This window comes from Schistocerca gregaria, chromosome 3, assembly GCF_023897955.1.
Source record: "Schistocerca gregaria isolate iqSchGreg1 chromosome 3, iqSchGreg1.2, whole genome shotgun sequence".
Lineage (NCBI taxonomy): Eukaryota > Metazoa > Arthropoda > Insecta > Orthoptera > Acrididae > Schistocerca > Schistocerca gregaria.
Genome location: NC_064922.1, coordinates 345,224,778 through 345,248,252, shown reverse-complemented (window position 1 = coordinate 345,248,252; position 23,475 = coordinate 345,224,778). Strand labels below are relative to the sequence as shown.

Sequence of the window (23,475 nt, the reverse complement as noted above, 5' to 3'; positions counted from 1 at the left end):
AAACTACTACGCGATGCTGACATACTCTAGTACACGAGAATGATTATTATATGCCTTTAAGATACATACATGAGTACATGCGCAATGTATTCACGGGTTAATATTTAAATTTGGTAACTTCATGCAAATCTTTCCATCTTCATACTCATGGAGTTGGCAGTTCTCCGCGGTATGTCCCACAGTCCCGCACCATGGTCACACTCAGCATTTTCACTATAACCTCACTTTCAAGATGTGACCAAATATACCGTGTGCTGTTCGGTTTCAGTCAACTCTCTAACATTCGCAACAAGCAATATAAACCATTGCAGCATCCGTGACTGTATTTTGAATTCGATGGATCTCCTGGGTGGATGTTCATTTACAGCTTTTTCCGCTTATTGGTCTCATCAAAAACTTCTGTGGTCTGAAGATCAACCCAAAGTGGCCTTCGTGTCTTGAGGAAGAGTTAACAGGAATGAACTAAGGGAAGTTAGATCACGTAGAAGCGCAAGCTGAGTGAGAGGAGTTAACGTGGATATCAGAATCAAACAAGAGTTTATTTTCCAAGTCGGCAGTCACAATCAAAGGGTTTATGTACCAATTTCGAGTGAACAATATTGTAAGCTTTTTGTGCGCCCCCGTCCAATATCGCTCGAGTATGTAGGAAAAGTTGAGGCTACTATAGAACTTGTTTCTAAATTTGTCACATTAAATCCTCTGTGAACCGTGACAGCAACAATTGTGGTATAGAATTCACAAGTCACTTTCAGAAGGAAGTAGAGGGTGTTGAGAAAGTGATGTTGACTAATAGACCACAGTTTAAGCAAAAACAGTAGCAAACTACCCTTAATCGGCGACAAATAAAATCAGTCTTCATTTTGCCTTACCATCCAGTGTCAAACTCAGTAGAAATTATTTGCAATAGACAGCACCGTAGCAGGGAATTATTCTTTATTGAATTTCAGGGGATAACAAACGAGATGCCTATGGATCGACAAATTTCTCCCATAACAATCTTGAATGACAAAGGACTGCCAGACCGCATGTGAGAACCAGTGAATCTTATGCCCACCACAAAGTGTAGGCATGATGAGATTTTTAGACTTGTGACTGACTGTATCAAGAAACGGGATGGCAAAAAAGTAAGGCAGATGGAACGGCTGTCTCAGACAGCCAATGAAGTAGAGGATAAACAGTTGGTGAGCTCCCATCTGATATAAGATGCAAAATCTATAACATCTACATTCGCTCTTTTTGTATCGGGAGAGTTGTATACAAAAATGCTGTTGAGTTCTAAACCTTACACACGAAGAATTTATGTAGCTTACACCAAGTCATGTAGCTTACATTATGTCTCTAATCACAGATCTCTGAAGTATAAATAGTTTGATATAAACCTTGTCAGTGTGTTTTCTTTTGAATTACAATCAATTTGAATTACAGTCCATCAAAGCAGTTAGTGTGTATTACTCTACTTTCACCATCTTCTTGTTAGAACACAAGTTACTGGAGCCAAACTTGGCCATGTTGTTGATTATTGTGATAACATAGTCAGTCTATACCTGCATTTGTGTTGTGAGGTGGTATGCTCAGAAGTACATGAGAGCAACGGAGGAGTTAACTTCTAAGGAAGCAACTGTAATTAATGTACATTTGACTTCAAGCTCTGTAGGATACGTACAGAGATCTGTAGATGAATACAGGATTTAATTCCATAGAGTATTTGTTGAATACTAATGCCAAGGGAGCACTGACAATATGAACGTAGCGAGAAGCAATAACGGAGTTTTTTTGTTTCAAGCTTTTAATGAGGAAACCGTGTGGGATGAGACCAGGTCATGGTACAACTAATCAGCAACACGAAAACAGAGAGAATGCATTGATCAATGACTGGACAACAGTTTACTACGTGCTAGCCTGTATTATTTTCGTATGTTTTTTTTTGCGTAAAAGTGAACTGAACAGCGGAGAAGAAAAGAAGTGGAAGTTAATCGACGAGAATCGTTCAGATGATTCGATTTTTTATGTTTTTCTCGATGGATCCGAGATTCCAATGGACCAGGAGCGTACGAAGACTATTTTGGAAATAATTAGTGACATGTCCTTTTGTGTCAAGTTCCATGACAAAAGCAGTGGAAATTAATTGACGACAATCGGTCACATGATTTTATATTTTTATGTTTTTCTCAGTAGATCCGAGATTACAGTGGACCAGGAGTGTATGAAGATTATTTTGGAAATAGTTAGTGACATGTCCTTTTGTGCTAGATTCCATGACAAGAATCAGACTTTTGAGTGTAATAGCAGACAAACCTTCATACTGCCTGTGGTTTGTTATCAACCGTAATGAAAATGTTTGAGTGAGGGATTATCAGAAGAACATAGAAATTAGAGACCGCCATGGACCTGATAGTTTTGTACACTTGTATATTGTGTGTTAATAGATTATTTCCATGCTTTCCAGTTTCAAATCAAGTGACTGAGCAATGGCTCTGTGTACCCATATAGACTGAGCCACACGAGGTAACAAATCGGTCAGTTCTATAATTTTTTTCTAGTTTGAATTGCTATGTGTTTATTGTGTTGTTTAATTGCGACTGACCCTCTGACTGCGAAACCACTTGAACAGAGATGATGTCATCTGTTTTGGTTTTGTGAGCTGTTTACAGATGCTGGAGACTGACAAACACTGTGATAGGTAAGGAGAGTCGTATGGATAAGAAGATGTAGAGCCTTGACTCCAGTCAAATAATAGTGTGAGGATGTGCATAGGAATGACAAGTAGATAAAATTAGCGGTTCGTTGAGTATGTCTAGCCACGTTTCTCACTTGGACAAGTATGATAATTCTGGAATGTGTGTATAGAATGATGTAAAAGGTATATGTAGTGAGTGATTTGATTCTATAAGTTTGCTGGTGGTGAATGGGAGTAGTGCTACTTAACACTTGACTTTTTTCTTCACCCTGTATATTGCAAACAGTGTACTGTATGAAATTGCTTGATATAACTTCTTTTAATTAGTCATAACTATGTATAAATTATGATTAAGATTCATGTGGTAACCTCCTATTCACGTAAAGTTCGAATGGAGATCTGTGCAAAGATTATTGCATTAAAAAGGGTCCATGGTGTGTATTATTTCGTAAAAATGATTGATTGTACATCTGTTAAGAGAGCAGCATGTTCCCGGGACTATGAAGCGAGTTCAGTGGTTGGGATGAACCACTGGAAGACACCTACGCTACTGTCGCTGCCCGAGTAATGGAAGGCTGCTATGTAATTGAGTATCCTAACCCAGCGGAGTAGGTAGCCCCAGCGACCACGGCACTGTTAATGCTCGGACCTAGGAGTCCGTTTCACTGACGTCACCACGTCCTGCCGAAAGAGATGACAGCTGAGCAACTAGGACTACCTGGCCTGACTTCACAACACGAGCGGTAATCAGCCCAAATGGCGCAGAAGGGGTCTGATACACTCCTAACAGCTCTTGGGTACAGAAAATTCAGAAGTGTGCTGGCATGAGCGCAAAGCTACCATGGCCAATACGCCCAAACCATTGGAGAGAAACTACGTGCATGTTTGTATGGTACCACACATTACTGTGCCACAACGTTCACATGAATACCAGCCACGAGTTCTGATGAGTCAAGAGCAGCCTCCCTAAATTTTCACTACCTCTTAAGAAGGTGAGACAAGCATTTTGATCTGCTTTCCGCCAACAGCTGATTTAACTGAAAGAACATGCGACATGACATGAACTTCTTTGAGGTGGAACAATCCCTAACGTATGTGGAACTCACTCCCTATGACTGTCTTAACGAGACAGTTCTGTAACCCATAGTCAAAATGTGCTGTCCTTCCAATCACCACTGAGATCTACTACACACATTTTGGGAGACGACTGCAAGAAGACACGTGCTGCAGGCATCCTTGGGAATATGAGTCAATCGACCGAGGTGGCTCAGGCTGTTACTGAAGAACATTGTCTCGTTATCAATATTAGTAGCGTAGTTTTCTTTATTCTATTATGTTAAGTGTTTTATGATGTGTAAAACTAAAAGCAATATTGACAAATGCTACTGTAGAAATGTTTCTTATTTCTTTTACCAATACTGTGTTTATTCTGTGAGACATATACTCACTTTTTTCATTGCGAGTAATGTAAATATCCCAAAAGTAATTCGTTTTCTCTGCAAATTATATTCATTTCCTATCGATCGATATCAATCTGTACCCTTTTATAGTGTTTTGTTTTTGCAGTTATCTGATTAACAAAACTGCTGGGTTCCTACTATAGTGTGATTTTCTTTGAATTTCTTAGTTGCTGTCAATGTTTTTTCCCCCTGAAGTTGGTAATATACATGTCTAAATAGTAACTTTTTCTTTATTTTTCTTGAGTTAATCAAATGATAATGTATGCCTGTTTGGTAACGATGTGATACATTAATTTTGTTGACGTTTAAATTTCATTTGATACAGTATGGTCAACACGTTCTTTCACGATACTTTTAACATGTTGGAGCATTAATTATTGTCTTTAAAAATACAAAACTATATTAACTAAATGATATTCTAAAGTTATATGTCAAATTTCATTCTCGTGTGGAACACTGATTCATATCTAAAACCTTAAAGTGAATAATTCGAGTACTATTCCGGGAAAAAGGGAACGATTGGTCGAGAAATGAAAACCACAGTGAAGATCACAGCTCTTATTTGCAACAGTTAGCTACAGCTTCCAGCTTCTTCTCTACGTAGTCGCCGCTCTCTCTTAGACATCTGTCGTAATGTTGTATCAACTTTCCAATAACATCGTCACAGAAGGCAGGCTCCTGTGCTTTCTGGCACATTTCTGCGCTGGAATGCTCCTCGTTGTATATTTCAAAACGTCGTCTTCATAGCCAGAGGTTCATCAGCGGGAGTCACATCTGGGCTGTATGTTGGCTGATCAAACACTTCCCTTCGAAAACGATGCACGGGTGTCCTTATAGCCACTGCAGTGTGCAGCTGAGAACTGTCATGAAGAAGGAAATTCATGAAGTTAGGTTTAGTGGGGCTGCATGATATCAGGCGAAATCTCTTGGCAGGCACCCCATATTTGGCGGGAGACATTATTGCTCTAGGCACCTTTACGCACTAAAACTGAACGGGGAAGAGCTACTGCGAACGTAATAGAGACACTTGCCAACACATCTGTGCAAACCCTCATAGGATTTTCACTGTAGTTTCCATTTCAAGACTGATCGTTCCTTGCTTTTTGAAAAGTCATTATACTTTAATAGAGTTCATTAGACTGTAAAGGAGCAGTCTTCTCTTAAGTGGATAAAATTTGAATTGGATTTAAGTCCATTAGATTGTAAAGGAGTGGTATCCTTTTTGATTATTTTATTCACTTATTTTTCCTGTAATGAACAAACTGTACATTTGTGTTTGTTTCCATCATGTACTGCTTACCTGTCGCCTATATTGTTCAATTGATAAGAAACCTTCCATGATGTGCTTACGATTTTTTTCTCGTAAAACCTAGGTATTGTCATTATAGATAATTAATCACAGAGATAGGTCCCATTTTTCATGTGTCACTAAAATTATGGTTTCATATATTACAATCGAATCATTTAGTTCCCTTCAAGATTTATAACTGTTTCTTGTGACTTTGTTCATTAATTGCTGTGTATGCAAAATAAGGTATTTAAGATATCCTCCTCGTTTACTAAGCAAAACATGCCAGGGACTGCCCCAGCTCAACTTTCGCTGAAACTTCCGGTGATGAACTGCATCAGTCAGATTCGTTTAATAGACTTCGCTTTCATAACGCATATAGTGTTCCTGTAGTATTGATTTCACGTCGGACATTACTGTGTTACGCTAATAATCAATATCTGGAGAAAAGAGAAGCCGATTTGTTCATTTTTTCATTTGTAGATGTATGTTCCTATATCCTATAAATGTTTCTGCAGCCGACCAGAGTTAGCAAATGCAGCAACTTGGCTTTGCCATTTTAACGTGATATAAATCTACATCAGAGAACAAAAAACATAAGCAGCGTCAGTCAACAGGTCCTGGTATGTCTGGGGTATGGCTGCTCAGAAGTAATGGTATCGTTCACTTCCACCTGTTGAAAACAGAAACCATGTCGGTCACGTAGCTGTTTCGACACTCTTGCAGTTGTTTGGTAAGTGGACCGATATGCCCTCTCGAGCGTCTTATTTGGTTGAGGTTACATGTGTTTCAGTATGGGAGTGTAGCTTGTGTGTAGTCTATTTTATTTCAGCTACGTTATTTTTGATTCTTTTACATGATTTCGTGTATTTATTGTAACTTGGTAGTGTATGCTTTGTTCGGTTTTAGACTAATACCACAAACGTACCTTGCCCGAACAATAGTCATTGTGAGCTGTACATTTTATTAAATTGCTTTTATAGCAGCTCCTGAATCATATGGTGAATATTATAAATTCATTACTATTTTAACCAGTAAATCTTTGTGTCCAGTATCATCTCCTTTGCCTCATAGACCCTCACATGTTTGTGATCCGATAGTTTCCAGTTAAAGTTGCTAGGCGTGTTGCACAGTGGGAACATATGCAACCGATAAGTACTTGCATGCATGTGGACCTATCTTTCATGAACTACTTTACGATTTTAACAACACATTTGCAACCAACTATCTCTGACATGACTGACCACTCCACACATTCTTTGCTTGCCTTGGTGTGAGTAGATTGCAGAACTAAAATTTGTCTTTTATCTAGCTGTGGGAATGTGCACGTGTTAAGTGATTCTTGCCTCATGGTTTGGAACTTTGATGTCTCAGCCATGAGACTGATTCCATTCATAAAAGTCAATGTTCCCTCTGAACTGAGCTTTGATATGTGTCAAAGGACAGCTATAGAGTGCAATCGGACGTTAGATTGTGTGATCCTTGCTCCTATTAGTGTCTTGAGATTCTTGATTTATAAATGGCAGTCTCATGGTTGACCTGAATAAATTTTCACCATTTGTGATCAAATAATCCCATCGTCTCTCTGTGTGATGTTGGCTCTCATTCTCATTCCCATCCAATCAAAAGTACCTATCCCTGAAATATCAGTGTAAAGGGGACGTGATGACCCTAGTATGCAGATTGAAAGATGTGCAGTAAAATAAATCCTCTATAACATCAAGTTCTGTTACATGTTCGCTTAGGTACGAGTAATCTGTTTCATGAAATCATTAACTGCGTCCTTTTTGGGCTATATTCATTTATGTACATTCATTTAGTAGTAAAAGCATGAGAAGTACTGAACGGGATTTGGATTGAAGCGCATATGAATCACTTTTTCGTTAATGAAGCTCATTAATTGTAGCCTAAGAATAAATAAGTTCTAAGCTTTCTCTGTTTTGTGGAAAGCCTAAACAGGGATCTTATTTCATTTAAACACTTTCATTTTTTATATTACAACAGAAATAAGGAGTGTGAAAACGGAAAACATTTAGAGACATTACCTGGTTAGAACGGAATCATACAGTCAACTCTCTAAAATGTTTTTCTGCGGTCAGCGACTACAGCTCTGAAAGACAGTACCTCATACACAACAAATTATTTCCGTTTACGTTTCTCATTGTTATTTTCTGATTATACGTTTGTATAGATTTTATTATTCTCTTGAAATTCTGATCAACTGAAATACAGCAAAGTAAACTTATTACAGTTATTTTAAAATAATGTTTTATGGAACGTCGTAAACACACTGGCAATGTCAGGGTCTTTATAGTGTATCATAATAATCCCAAACGAAAGATGGCACTAATATCGAGGGTACATGAGAGCACTAAAACAGTCGCTAGTTAACAGTGAAAGAGGTCGGACGTGAAGTAATTGTCAGAGCAAGCACAAAAAAAAAAAAAAAAATGTAAATGGCGTTGTGACATAATGTTTCACAAGGCATTGCGGATACATCGAAAAATCAATTGTATAGACTACATTAAAATTTTAATTTCAGTAGAATATTGAGGAGAATAAATGAGAGAGAAGTATTTTGTGGCCAACTACACTCCTGGAAATGGAAAAAAGAACACATTGACACCGGTGTGTCAGACCCACCATACTTGCTCCGGACACTGCGAGAGGGCTGTACAAGCAATGATCACACGCACGGCACAGCGGACACACCAGGAACCGCGGTGTTGGCCGTCGAATGGCGCTAGCTGCGCAGCATTTGAGCACCGCCGCCGTCAGTGTTAGCCAGTTTGCCGTGGCATACGGAGCTCCATCGCAGTCTTTAACACTGGTAGCATGCCGCGACAGCGTGGACGTGAACCGTATGTGCAGTTGACGGACTTTGAGCGAGGGCGTATAGTGGGCATGTGGGAGGCCGGGTGGACGTACCGCCGAATTGCTCAACACGTGGGGCGTGAGGTCTCCACGGTACATCGATGATGTCGCCAGCGGACGGCGGAAGGTGCACGTGCCCGTCGACCTGGGACCAGACCGCAGCGACGCACGGATGCACGCCAAGACCGTAGGATCCTACGCAGTGCCGTAGGGGACCGCACCGCCATTTCCCAGCAAATTAGGGACACTGTTGCTCCTGGGGTATCGGCGAGGACCATTCGCAACCGTCTCCATGAAGCTGGACTACGGTCCCGCACACCGTTAGGCCGTCTTCCGCTCACGCCCCAACATCGTGCAGCCCGCCTCCAGTGGTGTCGCGACAGGCGTGAATGGACGGACGAATGGAGACGTGTCGTCTTCAGCGATGAGAGTCGCTTCTGCCTTGGTGCCAATGATGGTCGTATGCGTGTTTGGCGCCGTGCAGGTGAGCGCCACAATCAGGACTGCATACGACCGAGGCACACAGGGCCATATCCGGCATCATGGTGTGGGGAGCGATCTCCTACACTGGCCATACACCTCTGGTGATCGTCGAGGGGACACTGAATAGTGCACGGTACATCCAAACCGTCATCGAACTCATCGTTCTACCATTCCTAGACCGGCAAGGGAACTTGCTGTTCCAACAGGACAATGCACGTCCGCATGTATCCCATGCCACCCAATGTGCTCTAGAAGGTGTAAGTCAACTACCCTGGCCAGCAAGATCTCCGGATCTGTCCCCCATTGAGCATGTTTGGGACTGGATGAAGCGTCGTCTCACGCGGTCTGCACGTCCAGCAGGAACGCTGGTCCAACTGAGGCGCCAGGTGGAAATGGCATGGCAAGCCGTTCCACAGGACTGCATCCAGCATCTCTACGATCGTCTCCATGGGAGAATAGCAGCCTGCGAAAGGTGGATATACACTGTACTAGTGCCGACATTGTGCATGCTCTTTTGCCTGTGTCTATGTGCCTGTGGTTCTGTCAGTGTGATCATGTGATTTGTCTGACCCCAGGAATGTGTCAATAAAGTTCCCCCTTCCTGGGACAATGAATTCATGGTGTTCTTATTTCAATTTCCAGGAGTGTATGTTATATATTCCATGTAATTTTTCCCAATAATTATGGCTTCATAACTCATTATTTTACGCTAAAAGCAGCGCTACCTCAAAGTAAGAGTGTGCCACTTCCGATATTATAAATGTACGAGACTTCCAGGATCATAAAATCAGTTTACTGAATTATACAGTATTTTGTAAATTTTAATCCTTACCTAATGTTAACGATTTACCTCTATCATCGCCAACAGTAGCATCCTGTTCCAATAATTATAATAATCAGGTGTCTCATTATTCAAACAGAGCCGCGCAGCTACGCCTTACCACGGTTCGCGCGGCTCACCCCACCGGAGGTTCGAGTCCTCCCTTGGGTGTGTGTGTTGTCCTTAGCTTAAGTTAATTTAATTTAGATTAAGTAGGGTGGAAGCCTAGGGATCAATGACTTCAGCAGTTTCGTCCAATAGGAGCTTACCACAAATTTCCAATTTCCAAAACAGAGATAAAATCTAATATGAAAGTCCTAAGTGAGTGAGAAAGCTAATCTTACGCTTTGGTATTTCAATGAGACGAAGAACTACATGGCTTAAGTGGAAGTATTATTACGATTTTGAAATTTAACTACATTTATCAGTTTCTTGTGAAGCAGGTAAATTCAATAACAAAAGCAATTATTCTGGCAAAGTAAAAGTTAATTCTGTGATTGTAAAATATTATTTAATTCTGTCTATATATATATATTTTCTGGAAATGCATTTTGACTGGTAGAGAGAGGTGATTCAGAAAATCTAGTGACAGTGAATATTATTGTGAGGTCACATTTCTCAGTCATTATGCATTGCGATTAGTAATTTACTTCAATTTTGAATGACTCAAATGTCCAGTGTAATGGTAGTTGATGAGTTACATACAGCTACCTGGATTCAAAAAATTGAATTCTGAAAATTTGTTCCAAATGATTCTCTGTCCTTTTAGCTTTGCAGATGTGAAGATTTCAACACAAAATATTTATCGATGGCAGCATTATAGACGAATATATATGATGATAGGGGTCTGATATTTGAACATTCCATGTCCACAGCATCCGTTAGTTTCTGTTAGTTTGCTGACTTTCAGGTTAGCTTCGACGTGCATATGTCATGCTTCTGTGTGTCAGAACGGACCTGAAAATTTCTCATACTTGTTAGTCATAGTTCAGCCCTCCAATTGTCCACCTGAGAATTGTTTGCTGTCTGAACTGTGTTCTGTCGCGAGAGTGTGAACTATTTTCCACAGCCATTGTAGCGTGATTTCTGAGGCGATTTTACATGATTTTGAAATGGAAAAGCTCAAAGCATGTTATAAAAAGAAAATGGTATGGTATCTAGGGAGGACTGGAAATTTGGAAAAGGATACTAATAATCGTAGCCAGGCACCAAGCTGTTTGATGGAAAATTTGAAAGCCTATCACATACCTAATGATTCTATAAAAAAAGTGAAACTGTGATTTGTAACATAATTTTTTTAAAAAGAAAACTTTTTGTGACTTGTTTCGTTCAAAATGCTATGACTTATTCCACTCCAAAATTTGAGAGGTATGCCCCAAAGAAAAAAAGAAGAAGAACGGTACAAATAGGGGCTTGTGACGTTGTGATTACTTTTAATGATGGACTGAGTGGCAAATTAAAATTTGTTGAGAAACTTAAAGACCTGTGTGGTAAATACGATCAAATGTTTGAAGAATGAAAGCATGTGGAGCATGACTCTTTCAATAAAAAAATCGGTGCAGGGCAAGACAATCAGCCAAGGAGCTAAGGAAAGCAGGAAAGAGACTGAAACTGCAGAATGATGCAAAGAAGAAAGGACAACAAGGAGTATACTATTGAGCTGGGCAGTTTTCGCTCATAAAAGTCGTTCTAACTTACAGTGAAGCATTTTTCAAACTTAGAAACTGATTTTGTCAGTCCGTATATTTACAAAATGGTTTCCCTTGTAACTTATTGTGTAATGGATGAATCGTCTTATAATTATTAGAGGATACTCTACTTATGATGCTCTGCAAGATACATTAGATTGAAAACTTTTTTAGTTGTTAATTTTTAATTGATGTAAAAGTGGTACAAGAGGTCGTTTAGGAACTCAGTATCTCATAAAACGTTTTCCGCAAGGAGTGCCTTGACGATCCTAGCGAATGTTCTGGCTGTTTATTATAGCTATAGTGTGAATGAAGGTGGACAAAAAAAACTTGCTTGCTGATTGTGAAATGATAAATCATCTGTTGACAGATTTTAATCCACTCACAGTGGTACAACATTTTTCTGGGTGGTTGTGTGGGTCGTTCAGAAAGTAACGCAACACCTTTTCTCTCGGCTAGGTTCGGTTGGAAAAGTTCGGGGTTCGTTGTGGTAAATCGTAGAATATTCCCGCTTCAGCCCATACAGTTTCATCAAGTTCCAATAGGTGGCGGCGCTATATGCAGCCCTCAAAATGGTGTCTGTAATGGAAGTGCATTCCAAGCAGTCAGCCTCATTGAGTTTCTTTTGGCGGAAGCCCAGAGTATCGCATATATTCATAGACGCTTGCAGAATGTCTGCGGAGACCTGACAGTGAACGAAACCGCACACTCTCATTTGACGTGATCGACGGACCACAATGCAACAGCTCACGGCACAACTAGACGTCTCTGTTGGTAGTGCTGACACGCTCGTCCATCAGTTTGGGTACTCAAAGCCCGTTGGCTCCTTGCAGCCTAACAGAAGTCCATGAAGAGCTATGAGGACCATCTGTGGGGAATTGCTTGCACATTAGATGGCTGATCGCGGCAATTTATTGTCGAACATCGTCACAGGCGATGAAACATGTGTTGATCACTTTGAACTGGAAACAAAACAGCAACCCACGGAGTGCCACCACACCACCTCTCCTCCGCAGAAAACTTCAAAGCTGCGCCCCAGCCGGTAAAAATATGGCGATAGGCTCCTGTGACTTTTAAGGTATTATTCTCCTTGATGTTCTCCCACATGGTGCAATGATCAGTTCGGAAGTGTATTGTGCTACCCTCAGGAAATTGAAGAAACGTGTTTAGCGTATTCGTCGCCACAAAAATGCACACGAACTTCTGTTTCTCCGTGATGACGCAAGGCCTCACTCAAACCAGCACACTGGAGAGGAGCTCACAAAACTCCAATGGACTGTTCTTCCTCATCCACCCTACAGCCCAGATCTCCCACCATCCGACTTCAGTCTGTTGGCCCAATGAAGGATGCACTCTATGGGAAGCAGCACGTAGATCATGCTCTCACGTCAACCACTACAGTGGCACCGTACGGGCATATAGTCCTTCCCAGTAACGTGGCGTAAAGCCATTGCATTCAATGGAGATTATGTTGACAAACAGGGTTTTGCAGCCAAAAGAGTGGGATATAATATGGTGTATTGGAATTCTGAATGAAACCAACATGATTTCAGAAAAAAATGTGTTCCAATATGTATTCAACGCCCCTCGTAGGAAAGAACAAATATTTACTTTAAGTAGACAACCATAACGTGATTTTCAGCCTGATGCTTTCCATTAGCTATAATAATTATAGTAGAAAAACTAACAAGTCTTATATCATTTGCAAAGCATGACAAACTCACCAGACAAAATACTAATCAACACCTTAATTTAGCACACAGGTTGCTCCGCAGCCCTGCAGGTAGTGTAGAACTGGTACCAGGCAGTCACGTGACTCTCCACTGCCGACGTCAAGTCGTGACAGAGAGATGGCAGTCGTGGTATGTATGTGCCAGTTGCTTGTGTGAAATTAGCACAGGAAGGTGGGTCGATCTTATGGGATGGCAGAAACCAGTTGTAGTGTTTGGACAAGCTCGTGACCATATCGCGCAAGAAGTTACCCAGTTTGTTTGTTTATCACTGTGGACTGTCCACATGTCGACAAGCGGTGCAGTACCGCTCACAACAGCGTAACACATCGTAAGAACAGCGATCGCAGACAGATCTTAGCCGCAGAGATTCGAAAGAAAGGCACTCCTTGTCAATGGCAGTCAATTTCAAACCGGACAGGGACAACTACTTTCAGCAAATGCAGGTCCAGTTTCCGAGCGATCATCACGAAGACAAGTGCAAAGACTAGACATTTGGAGACGGATGGCAAACAAAAGACTGTTGCTCACATTGGCTCATAGAGATACTTTTCCTCAAGGGCCAGTCACACCTATGAACTGGACTATAACTAAGCGGACGCATGTAGTGTGTATAGCAATGAATCACGAATTAGTCTCATTTCAAACGATGCGAAGAGTAAGGTGCACCAACGCTCCAAAGAGGTGTTCAGGCTGCAGTACGTGCGGAATAGTTCAGGCCGGAGGTGGTTCTGTAAATAAATGAGGGTGTTTTTCGTGCCGTGACTTGGATCCACTCACTGAGGTTATCCTGAACATGAACCAGAATGTTTATTTCACCGTTCTCAGTGACGAAGCGTTGCCCTATGTTGTAGATCTTCGAGATCAGTATGCTGTGGACACTCCCATGTTACAAGATGACAACAGCCGTTTTCACAAGGCTGCATGCACACATTTCCGGTCGGGCAAACACCCAGGACGCCTATCGCACCTCGTGGGGCCTGATTTATCTCACAATATTAATACCGTGGACATTGCCTGGACTTTTCGGATCAGAGGCTGCAACGTAGCACTCATAGTCGCCGCAAACCGGTGCGTCCACCGGACTTAAACATCAAGGGATGTCTATACGACGTACAGGGAGTGTACAGAAACAAGGAAACATCAAGAACATAACATACTGTCATGCCTAATAGGGTGTAAGAAAACTATTGGCATTCAAAACGGTTTCCAGCCATCTCTGAATAGGTAAATGCAATCCTCCATAATTTCCACGTGAGAGCTATGGCACTCTTCCTGCAGGTTAGTGGGAAGATCGGCTAACGATGAAGGTGTGTAACAATCACGCACGTTCCCCTCGAAAGTGGATCACAGAGGCTTAATAATATTGAGATCTGCTGGTGGTTGAGGGAGACATAGAATTCATCCTTGTGCTCACGAAACCAGTCCTCGACGATGCGAGCTGTGTGAAGAGGAGCTCAGACATCTTGGAAAACAGCATCACCGTTGGGGAACAAACATGGGCTCGACCTGATCAGCCAAAATGGTCACAAATCCTTGTCAGCAGTGTGACCTTGGAAGTAACAATGAGGCCAATGGAATACTATGATGCTGTCATAATTATCAGCGAACCACCTCCATGTTTCACTTTTTGGGCGTAAAATCGTTGAGAAGTTGGAAAAAAATGTGAAGCAAGACTCATCCGACCAAACCGCTGTCTTCGGTTGGCTTCGGCACCACGTTTTCCTATTAATGACCATTTCATCACTCTACTAGAATTGATATTCACCGATAGTTTCAGAATTCCAGCTCTCTCTTCTGTTTCCTGCTTTTGGAACTGCCTTCGTGTTTGCGATTACGACATTCAGTTCTGATGTGAGCAATGTGGCCGTCGTGCTCTTATGTTTCGTCACAGTCGTCACAGTGACCGTCTATCACGACCAAGCAACACATCCTTTTGTAGTGGTTAATAAAAAAGCAATAAAAGAGAAGAAAAGGTTGAATATGTGGGAGGAGATGGTGAATAAAAAGGGGTTTTCAAATCGTTAATGACCGCGAAAAATGGAAAGAAAGAAATGCAAATCGGACTTCGTATTACAGAAAAGCTATCGGACTTTGTGATTCGGTAAAGCTATTGTTGGGGTGGTTCTTGTGGCGTTTCAGAGCAAAAGTCAAACCAATTTCCACTACAAAAATTATTTGAAATAACAGAGAATAACAAAATGTGATTAACAGGGGGAGATGGCGAGGATGAGAGTTTATTCTTTACCATGTTAACATGTCCTCTCTTGTGCAGCGTCCAGGTCTTGTTCTCCAAAAATCTCCTGCTTCGTTTCTGCGTGAAAAGTCGTAGCTACTCCGAAATTTTGCAACAAATTTCATTGTCCAGGAACTACTAATGTATATTTTACGTTGCTGCTTCCATCCTCCAAATTTCATACAAAATTCCACAATACGTCAGCACATCAATAAGTTTTTTCGTCTTAATCCGACCAAGACTAGCTAATAAGTGAATTTAAGCTTCCGATCTCAAGAGACAAGAGCGGGTAGAAAACAAAAAGAGTTAAAATTTTGAACCTTCATTTTCTTATATATTTTCTCTGCCGTCGAGCGCTCATACAGCTGCGACGGTATAATTTATATCTGAGAGAACGAGTATAGCGTGGCGAAATTCAAAGTCCCGCTACACTTTCGTCCAATTTGTGACTTAGAGGATGCATTTCCCACTCTCGCTGCATTTGGTATGAATCTTGCCTCTTGGTACACCGAACACTTCAGGCGTCTTGTTTAGCGAGGCACCCACTATAAGAGGAGCAACGGTTCGCCCTCATCGATTGCATTCCGACATAATCCATTCAAAACTTTTGAGTTCTGCCTTACTGCAGTTCTTGTCATGGCTGAAGCCTCGTCAGAGAGTTCCACCGCATGAGCGTCTAGAGAATCGATTCCAGTGGTGGTTTCCCGTTGCCTTCCACTGGTGATGATGAAATGATAATGTGGACAACCCAACACCCAGTCCCTGAGCGGAGAAAATCACCGATCCAGCCGGGAATCGAACGCTGGCACCTCGGTGTGACAGACCGCCGCGCTGGCCACTCAGCTATCGGGGCAGACTAATCCATTCAGAACTACGCAGAAGAATGTTATGACCAGGACTAAAACTTGTAGCATATTGTAGACGTTGCGCACGTAACGTTTTTAGTCAAATACAGTAGTGCCACCAGCAGGCGTAGTTAACATTTGCATTTAAGTTCCAATCGTGAACTTCTCTCGGTGTTTCCATACCTTCGCCCAGCTCCTGTCCGCGAGGAAAGTTGTTGACTTCCTTCCTCGCAGAATAGAGGCCGTCATCACGGCTACAGCCGGCCGCGGTGGCCAAGCGGTTTTTGGCGCTTCAGTCCGGAACCGCGCGACTGCTACGGTCGCAGGTTCGAATCCTGCCTCGGGCATGGTTGTGTGTGATGTCCTTAGGTTAGTTAGGTTTAAGTAGTTGTAAGTTCTAGGGGACTGATGACGACAGATGTTAAGTCCCCTAGTGCTCAGAGCCATTTGAACCAGCCGTCACGGCTACAGGTTTTGCCACGAGGTACCAGCCCGATGTCTCGTAGGGGGGTGACCAGTGTGTTGTGCGGTGCACTTGGTAACAGATATTAGTCTCGGAAAGTAAGAAAGACAGATGGTAGAGCACAGAAGAAAATTAAGACGATGAAAAGAATATTAGATGTACGATTAATGACCGAGGCCTTCCGTGGCATACGTACCCCCGGACACAGGAGGAGTGGATGCAGTCCTTAGCGATGAGGGAGCACAGGTCCCAGGAGTGCAGCTCGTCTGGCGTGCCTCTGGCGAGGTCGCGGACCGCCTCCACAGCGCCCCCGCAAGCCACTCCCCATGCGGGGGGCCAGCGGCTGGTGCTGCTGCTGGCCGGTATCAGGCGCGCCACCGCCGACACCGCACCAGACGGCGGCGCCAGGGCGTCGCACGTCACGTACACGTCATAGCTTCCTGCGAAACATTGAAGACCGCACGCTGAGTCCCCGGACACACTTTCATTAACTACTTTTATCTACACTCATTCTATTAGAACTACTGAAAGCCTTGGGAGAGCCAGTCCTGACACACGCGTAATTCCCTCAGACTTCAAGAGGAATATAACAATTCCAATCCCAAAGAAATCAGGTGGTGACAGATGTGAAAATTACCGAACTATCAGTTTAATAAGTCACGGGTGCAAAATATTAGCACGAATTCTTTACAGACGAATGGAAAAACTGGTAGAAGCCGACCTCGGGCAATGTCAGTTTGGATTCCGTAGAAATGTTGGAACACGTGAGGCAATACTGACCTTACGACTCACCTTAGACGAAAGATTAAGGAAAGGCAAACCTAAGTTCCTAGCATTTGTTGACTTAGAGAAAGCTTTTGACAATGTTGACTGGAATACTCTCTTTCAAATTCTGAAGGTGGCAGGGGTAAAATACAGGGAGCTAAAGGCTATTTACAATTTGTACAGAAAGCAGATGGCAGTTATAAGAGTCGAGGGACTTGAAAGGGAAGCAGTGGTTTGGAAGGGAGCGAGACAGGGTTGGAGCCGCTCCCAGATGGTATTCAATCTGTATATCGAGCAAGCAGTAGAGGAAACGAAAGAAAAGTTCGGAGTAGCTATTAAAATCGATGGAGAAGAAATAAAAACTTTGAGGTTCGCCGATGACATTGTAATTCTGTCAGAGACAGCAAAGGACTTGGAAGAGCAGTTGAACGGAATGGACAGTGTCTTGAAAGGAAGGTATAAGATGAACATCAACAAAAGCAAAACGAGGATAATGGAATGTAGTCGAATTAAGTCGGGTGATGCTGAGGGAATTAGATTAGGAAATGAGACTCTTAAAGTAGTAAAGGAGTTTTGCTATTTGGGAAGCAAAACAACTGTTGATGGTCGAAGTAGAGAGGATATAAAATGTAGACTGGCAAAGACAAGGAAAGCGTTTCTGAAGAAGAGGAATTTGTTAATATCGAGTATTGATTTAAGTGTCAGGAAGACGTCTCTGAAAGTATTTGTTGGAGTGTAGCCATGTATGGAAGTGAAACATGGACGATAAATAGTTTAGAAAAGAAGAGAATAGAAGCTTTTGAAATGTGGTGCTACAGAAGAATACTGAAGATTAGAGGGGTAGATCACATAACTAATGAGGAGGAATTGAATCGAATTGGGGAGGAGTTTGTGGCACAACTTGACTAGAAGAAGGGATCGGTTGGGAGGGCATGTTCTGAGGTATCAAGAGATCACCAATTTAGCACTGGAGGGCAGCATGAAGGGTAAAAATCGAAGAGGGAGACCAAGAGATGAATACACTAAGCAGATTCAGAAGGATGTAGGCTGCAGCAGGCACTGGGAGATGAAGAGGCTTCCACAGGATAGAGTAGCATGGAGAGGTGCATCAAACCAGTCTAAAGGCTGAAGACCACAACGACAACAACATCTACACTCATGCTCATAAATTGAGGATAATGCTGCTACATGGTCCAACAACGCTCTGATGGGCGATTTGCAGGTTTAAATCACCTCGTGGTATGACAGTGCGGTGCATTTGACCTGCGATCATCGCACGGTGGCGCTGGCAGCAGTCCACATACGCAGAGGTGTGGTGGTGCATATCAAATGGTTCTAATGGCTCTGAGCACTATGGGACTTAACTTCTGAGGCCATCAGTCCACTAGAACGTAGAACAACTTAAACCTACCTAACCTAATGATATCACACACAACCATGCCCGAGGCAGTAGTCGAACCTGCGACCGTAGCGGTCGCGCTGTTCCAGACTGTAGCGCCTAGAACCGCTCGGCCACTCTGGCCGGCTGTTGCTTACCAGAGTACAGTGCAGCGAGTAAGTGTGCAAACGTTTTCAGACGTGCTAATGGTAACTGTGTGTTGAAAATGGCTCGAAGAACACATATTGATGACGTTATGGGAGATAGAATACTAGGGCGACTGGAGGCTGGCGAAAAACAGCAGGTCGTAGCACGGCCTTCCATGTGCGACGAGGTGATCTCACAATTATGGCAATGATTCCAGCAGACTGGAAACGTGTCCAGGTGTCCACAGTGTACAACACTACACGAAGACCAATATTTCACCATCAGTACCCGCAGACGGCCACGGAGTATAGCAGGTAGCCTTGCTTGGGAGCTCACCGCATCCATTGGAATAATTGCCTCCAGACACGCAGTCTACAGACGACTGAACAGACATGGTTTATTGGCCCAGAGACCTGCAAGGTGCATTCCACTCACCCCTGGTCACAGGAAAGCCCGTAAAGCCTAGTATTAAGAACACAGTACATGGTCATTGGAACAGTGGACCCAGGTTATGTTCACGGACGAGTCCAGGTGTAGTCTGAACAGTGATTCTCGCTGGGTCTCATCTGGCGTGAACCAGGAACCAGATACCAACCCCTTAATGTCCTTGAAAAGGACCTATATGGAGGTCGGGGTTCGATGATGTGGGGTGGGATCATGATTGGTACACATACACCACGGCATGCCTTTGAGAGGGGAACTGTGTCAGGTCAGGCGTATCGGGACGTCATTTTGCACCAGTATGTCCGCCTTTACAGGGGTGCAGTGGGTCCCACCCTCCTCCTGATGGATGATAATGCACCGCCCACCGAGCAGCCATCGTGGAGGAGTGCCTTGAAGCAGAAGATATCAGGCGAATGGAGCGGCCTGCCTATTCTCCAGACCTATACCCGATCGAGCACGTCTGGGATACTCTCGGTCGACGTATCGCTGCACGTCTTCAAACCCCTACGACACTTCAGGAGCTCCGACAGGCACTGGTGTAAGAATGGGAGGCTATACCCCAGCAGCTGCTCGACCACCTGATCCTTAGTATGCCAACCCGTTGTGCGACCTGTGTACATGTGCATGGTGATCATATCCCATATTGATGTTGGGATACAAGCGCAGGAAACAGTGCTGTTTTGTAGCACATGTGTTTCGGGACGGTGTCCTCAACTTATCACGAATACCGTGTGTGTTCCCCATGTGCCTATGCTATTAGCGCCAGTTTTGTGTAGTGCCACGCTGTGTGGCACCACATTCTGCAATTATCCTTAATTTATGAGCATGAGTGTATGTTCAGACATCTCGCCACTTAAATACCGACAGCATGAAAGCAGAAATCCGTAAAGTGAACATGTCATCACGTGTAGTTTGGGCTTCGACAGGCAGACTACTAGCATTTCAGCTGACTATCAGCACGCTGACCATTGCTGTGGGCTCTACCGGTGTGGAAGCAGAGATAGGCGTACCGGCAGGGGTGCACCCGATGAAGGTGCTGGACACGCGATGGCATCACTTTGTCTTCTCAGCACAGGCCCTGTTCTTATTACAGCTTCACCGTCGACAGATGCAGTGTGGAGGCTTGCCAGGTTGCACTCATAATTCTCATGCACAGCCAGCATCTGCCATCACTGTATAGGGCACCATTTGGTACACAGTCGGCATTTTGGACAGCAGCCTTTATATTTGTAATGCGTTGAGACCTATGGTTCTGTCCTATCTTTGAGATGCCCTGACATTATCTTCCAAGAAAATAATTCAAAAGCACACATTGTCCCGACGTACAGTGATACAGATGGTTTTAACTGTCAGCATTAACAGAACGTTCTCCAAATCTCTCTGGCACTGTAAACATCTGGTAGTGGGTTACCAAAAACCTGGCATGCGTCACTCTATAGCCACGGAACTCTGGCACATACTTGCAGCAATACGGAATGACGTACCTGTATTGGCCATCCGAGCTCAGTTAGGCTCGAAGGCCAGTCGGGTTACCGAGCGAGGTGGTGAAGTGGTTAGAACACTGGACTCGCATTCGGGAGGACGACGGTTCAACCCCGCGTCCGCCCATCCTGATTTAGGTTTTCCGTGATTTCTCTAAATCACTCCAGGCAAATGCCAGGATGGTTCCGTTGAAAGGTCACTGCCGATTTCCTTCCCCGTCCTTCCCTAATCTGATGAGACCGATGACCTCGCTGTTTGGTCTCTTCCCCTAAACAACCACAACTCAGTTGGGCTACAGCCATTGTTTATGCCATAAATATCAGCAGCGAGAGATGTGGCACTGTGCTGTCATAACGATTCGCATGCTCAGTTTGATAATTAAATGAATTAAGGGATTTGGTATAATAATTAAGAGAGGTAAATAGCTGACGAACATGTCAACTGATGCAATATTTTATTACACTAAGAATGGTGAAAACAGCATAACAATCAGAGCACACATAGTGGAGTTATTTAAGTCTGAGCTAGCCTACTCGAAAGTGGGTGGAGCGCGAGGCGGCCATATACCACATTCGGGGGCAGAGCAGCTGGCTGCCTCAATATTGCCAGTCAGCATCGTGGGCTAAGGCAGTGGTATCTGGAAAGCATAGGAGCACGTTCAGGGAATATAAAAAGGACCCAAAGTAAATGTTAAGACTTCTCTTACCCTTCTCTTTGGTTCCTGCGGAGAACTCCAAAACCAGAGCCATCCCAAAGCAAAAAATAATGCACTTTACATTTTGTTCTGGTTGACAGTAGAGAATTCTTAGTGTTGATGAATGTAGAGTTGACTCATATATCAGTAAATTGTAGAGAATGATATAATTACAAGCAGAGTTTGTATGTGGTGAACTGTAGTGTCTGATGTCATAACCATCAAGAGTTAAGAGTGTGGAGCGACACACCATAGTCAGAAGAAAAGTGTCTCAGCAGTTGAATTGGAAAGACGTGTACTGAGAATCGTTGTGTCATGATTCCGCAGTAAGCTTTGTTAGAGCACAGTATGTACAAGTAAAGTTGTCTGAGTAAAGCCGTGCAGGTAGTGAACTTTATGACTGTGTTTTAAGTATATTTCTGCTGGTGAGAAACGCTGACGCTTAGACACAAGTAGCTAATGAGCAAAGCTTATCGTGTGTATGATGCATCACTCTCTCTCGAGTGATGATAGATTAGGCGCAGCTTACTGGGCACCTGTTAACTGCTCAAGTTTTGTGGTATTGTAGTCACTCATGAGCTTTTGCTAGTGGCTCTCAAGTTATGGAATTTGTCGGCATGAATAATATCTAATAAATCATTTCCGCCTTTCCAAACCCTGGCGAGTTGTAATAAGTCCCGTGTGGGAATGAGAAGTAACTGCATCTCCCCAACATAGATTAGCTGAGTTTTGGCATTTATAAACTAGAAATTGTTACGAGATTGAAGTTTCGTATATGTCCTTTGTGCCGCCGATATCAGCACGATTGCAACGAGCAAGTGCTGTGAATTCTCATAAGCGCTGTCTTTGATTTTTATACGTAATTACGAATGTTCAACCTCTTATTCTGAGGACACTGGCCCTCAGCTATACAGATAACTTCTAACAACATTGATTTAAGCTCACACAATTAGGGCTACCAGGCCCTCTCTTACAACGGATTGGGTTTCCATACATACAGTAACTTTTTTACGTCATAGTTTGTAACACCATAGCTCTAATACTCCAATGATTTATTTTGGTTTTTGTTTCATTTAATATTACATCGTTAAGCGTCTGTAAATGTGTATGATTGAATTGATAACACAAAATTGTATACTCCTTTGTTTAAAACTTTGATGTTGTGGCTTGATTCTACGCAAAGTAGTGTATCTGTTAATTAAATTCTTTGTCCCATTTGAAGGGAACAAAACTTACTATATATAATTGTAATTTTGTGTGAATAATTTTTGGTAGAAATGTCAATATGTGCAAATGTGCTGTTTTATTTATTGTATTTGTTTGCTGTTATGTAAACTGCTGATCCTCACTTGGGGTTCTTAGTTTGTATGTAAAAGGTGTTGTGGTACCCCTCGTGGACGGAACTGTGTAGCGCGCGCAAATTGTGGTTGGCCCATGTAGAAAAGGTGGAACAAGGATCAGTCGGGGGTGAGCCACCAGTCGTGGACGAGCTACCAGTCGTGGACGAGCTACCAAACTGTGCACTGCCATGTAAATGTTGCATATTGTGCTGGTCCCGAGAGAGGCTTTTTCTGCTACTTTCCAATGCCTCGGATGGATGGATAAATAGCTGGAACTATTCTGGAATTTGTATCTATCATCGCCACCAAGAAATGTCAGAGTCCAGCAATTCTACCTGCAATTCCACCTACCGACATGCAATCGCCACCACATTGCGCAATCACTGTAATGGAGCACTATAGCAATGTACAGTGAAGGATCAGCTTAATGGATGTGTTAGTGTGCTCAAATATAAGGTAATTTATAACTGAATTTATGTACCTACCTTGATTTTTCTCCTTATCATAACACCTCTCAGGTTCCTCTCCGTTTGAACTATAGTGATTTCCGAGTGTCCCTACTGAAAGAACATTAAAGCCCAGTGTTTTTGCTAATTAGTGCCTCTTAGATGCTTGATAAATATAATTTTCCTAGTAAAACTGCTTATTAATGTGTTGTTGC

The 23,475-nt window shown here is 42.9% G+C and overlaps 1 protein-coding gene across 4 annotated transcripts in view; it reads right to left on the bottom strand.

Annotated features, from left to right (window-relative positions):
• Positions 1–23,475, bottom strand: part of LOC126355219 (uncharacterized) — a 175,355-nt gene that overhangs the window by 137,686 nt on the left and 14,194 nt on the right. For all 4 annotated transcript variants that reach the window (XM_050005476.1, XM_050005477.1, XM_050005478.1 and 1 more), the window contains exon 2: positions 16,761–17,004. In XM_050005476.1, the coding sequence (XP_049861433.1) occupies positions 16,761–17,004 (244 nt within the window). The remainder of the gene's footprint in view (positions 1–16,760; positions 17,005–23,475) is intronic.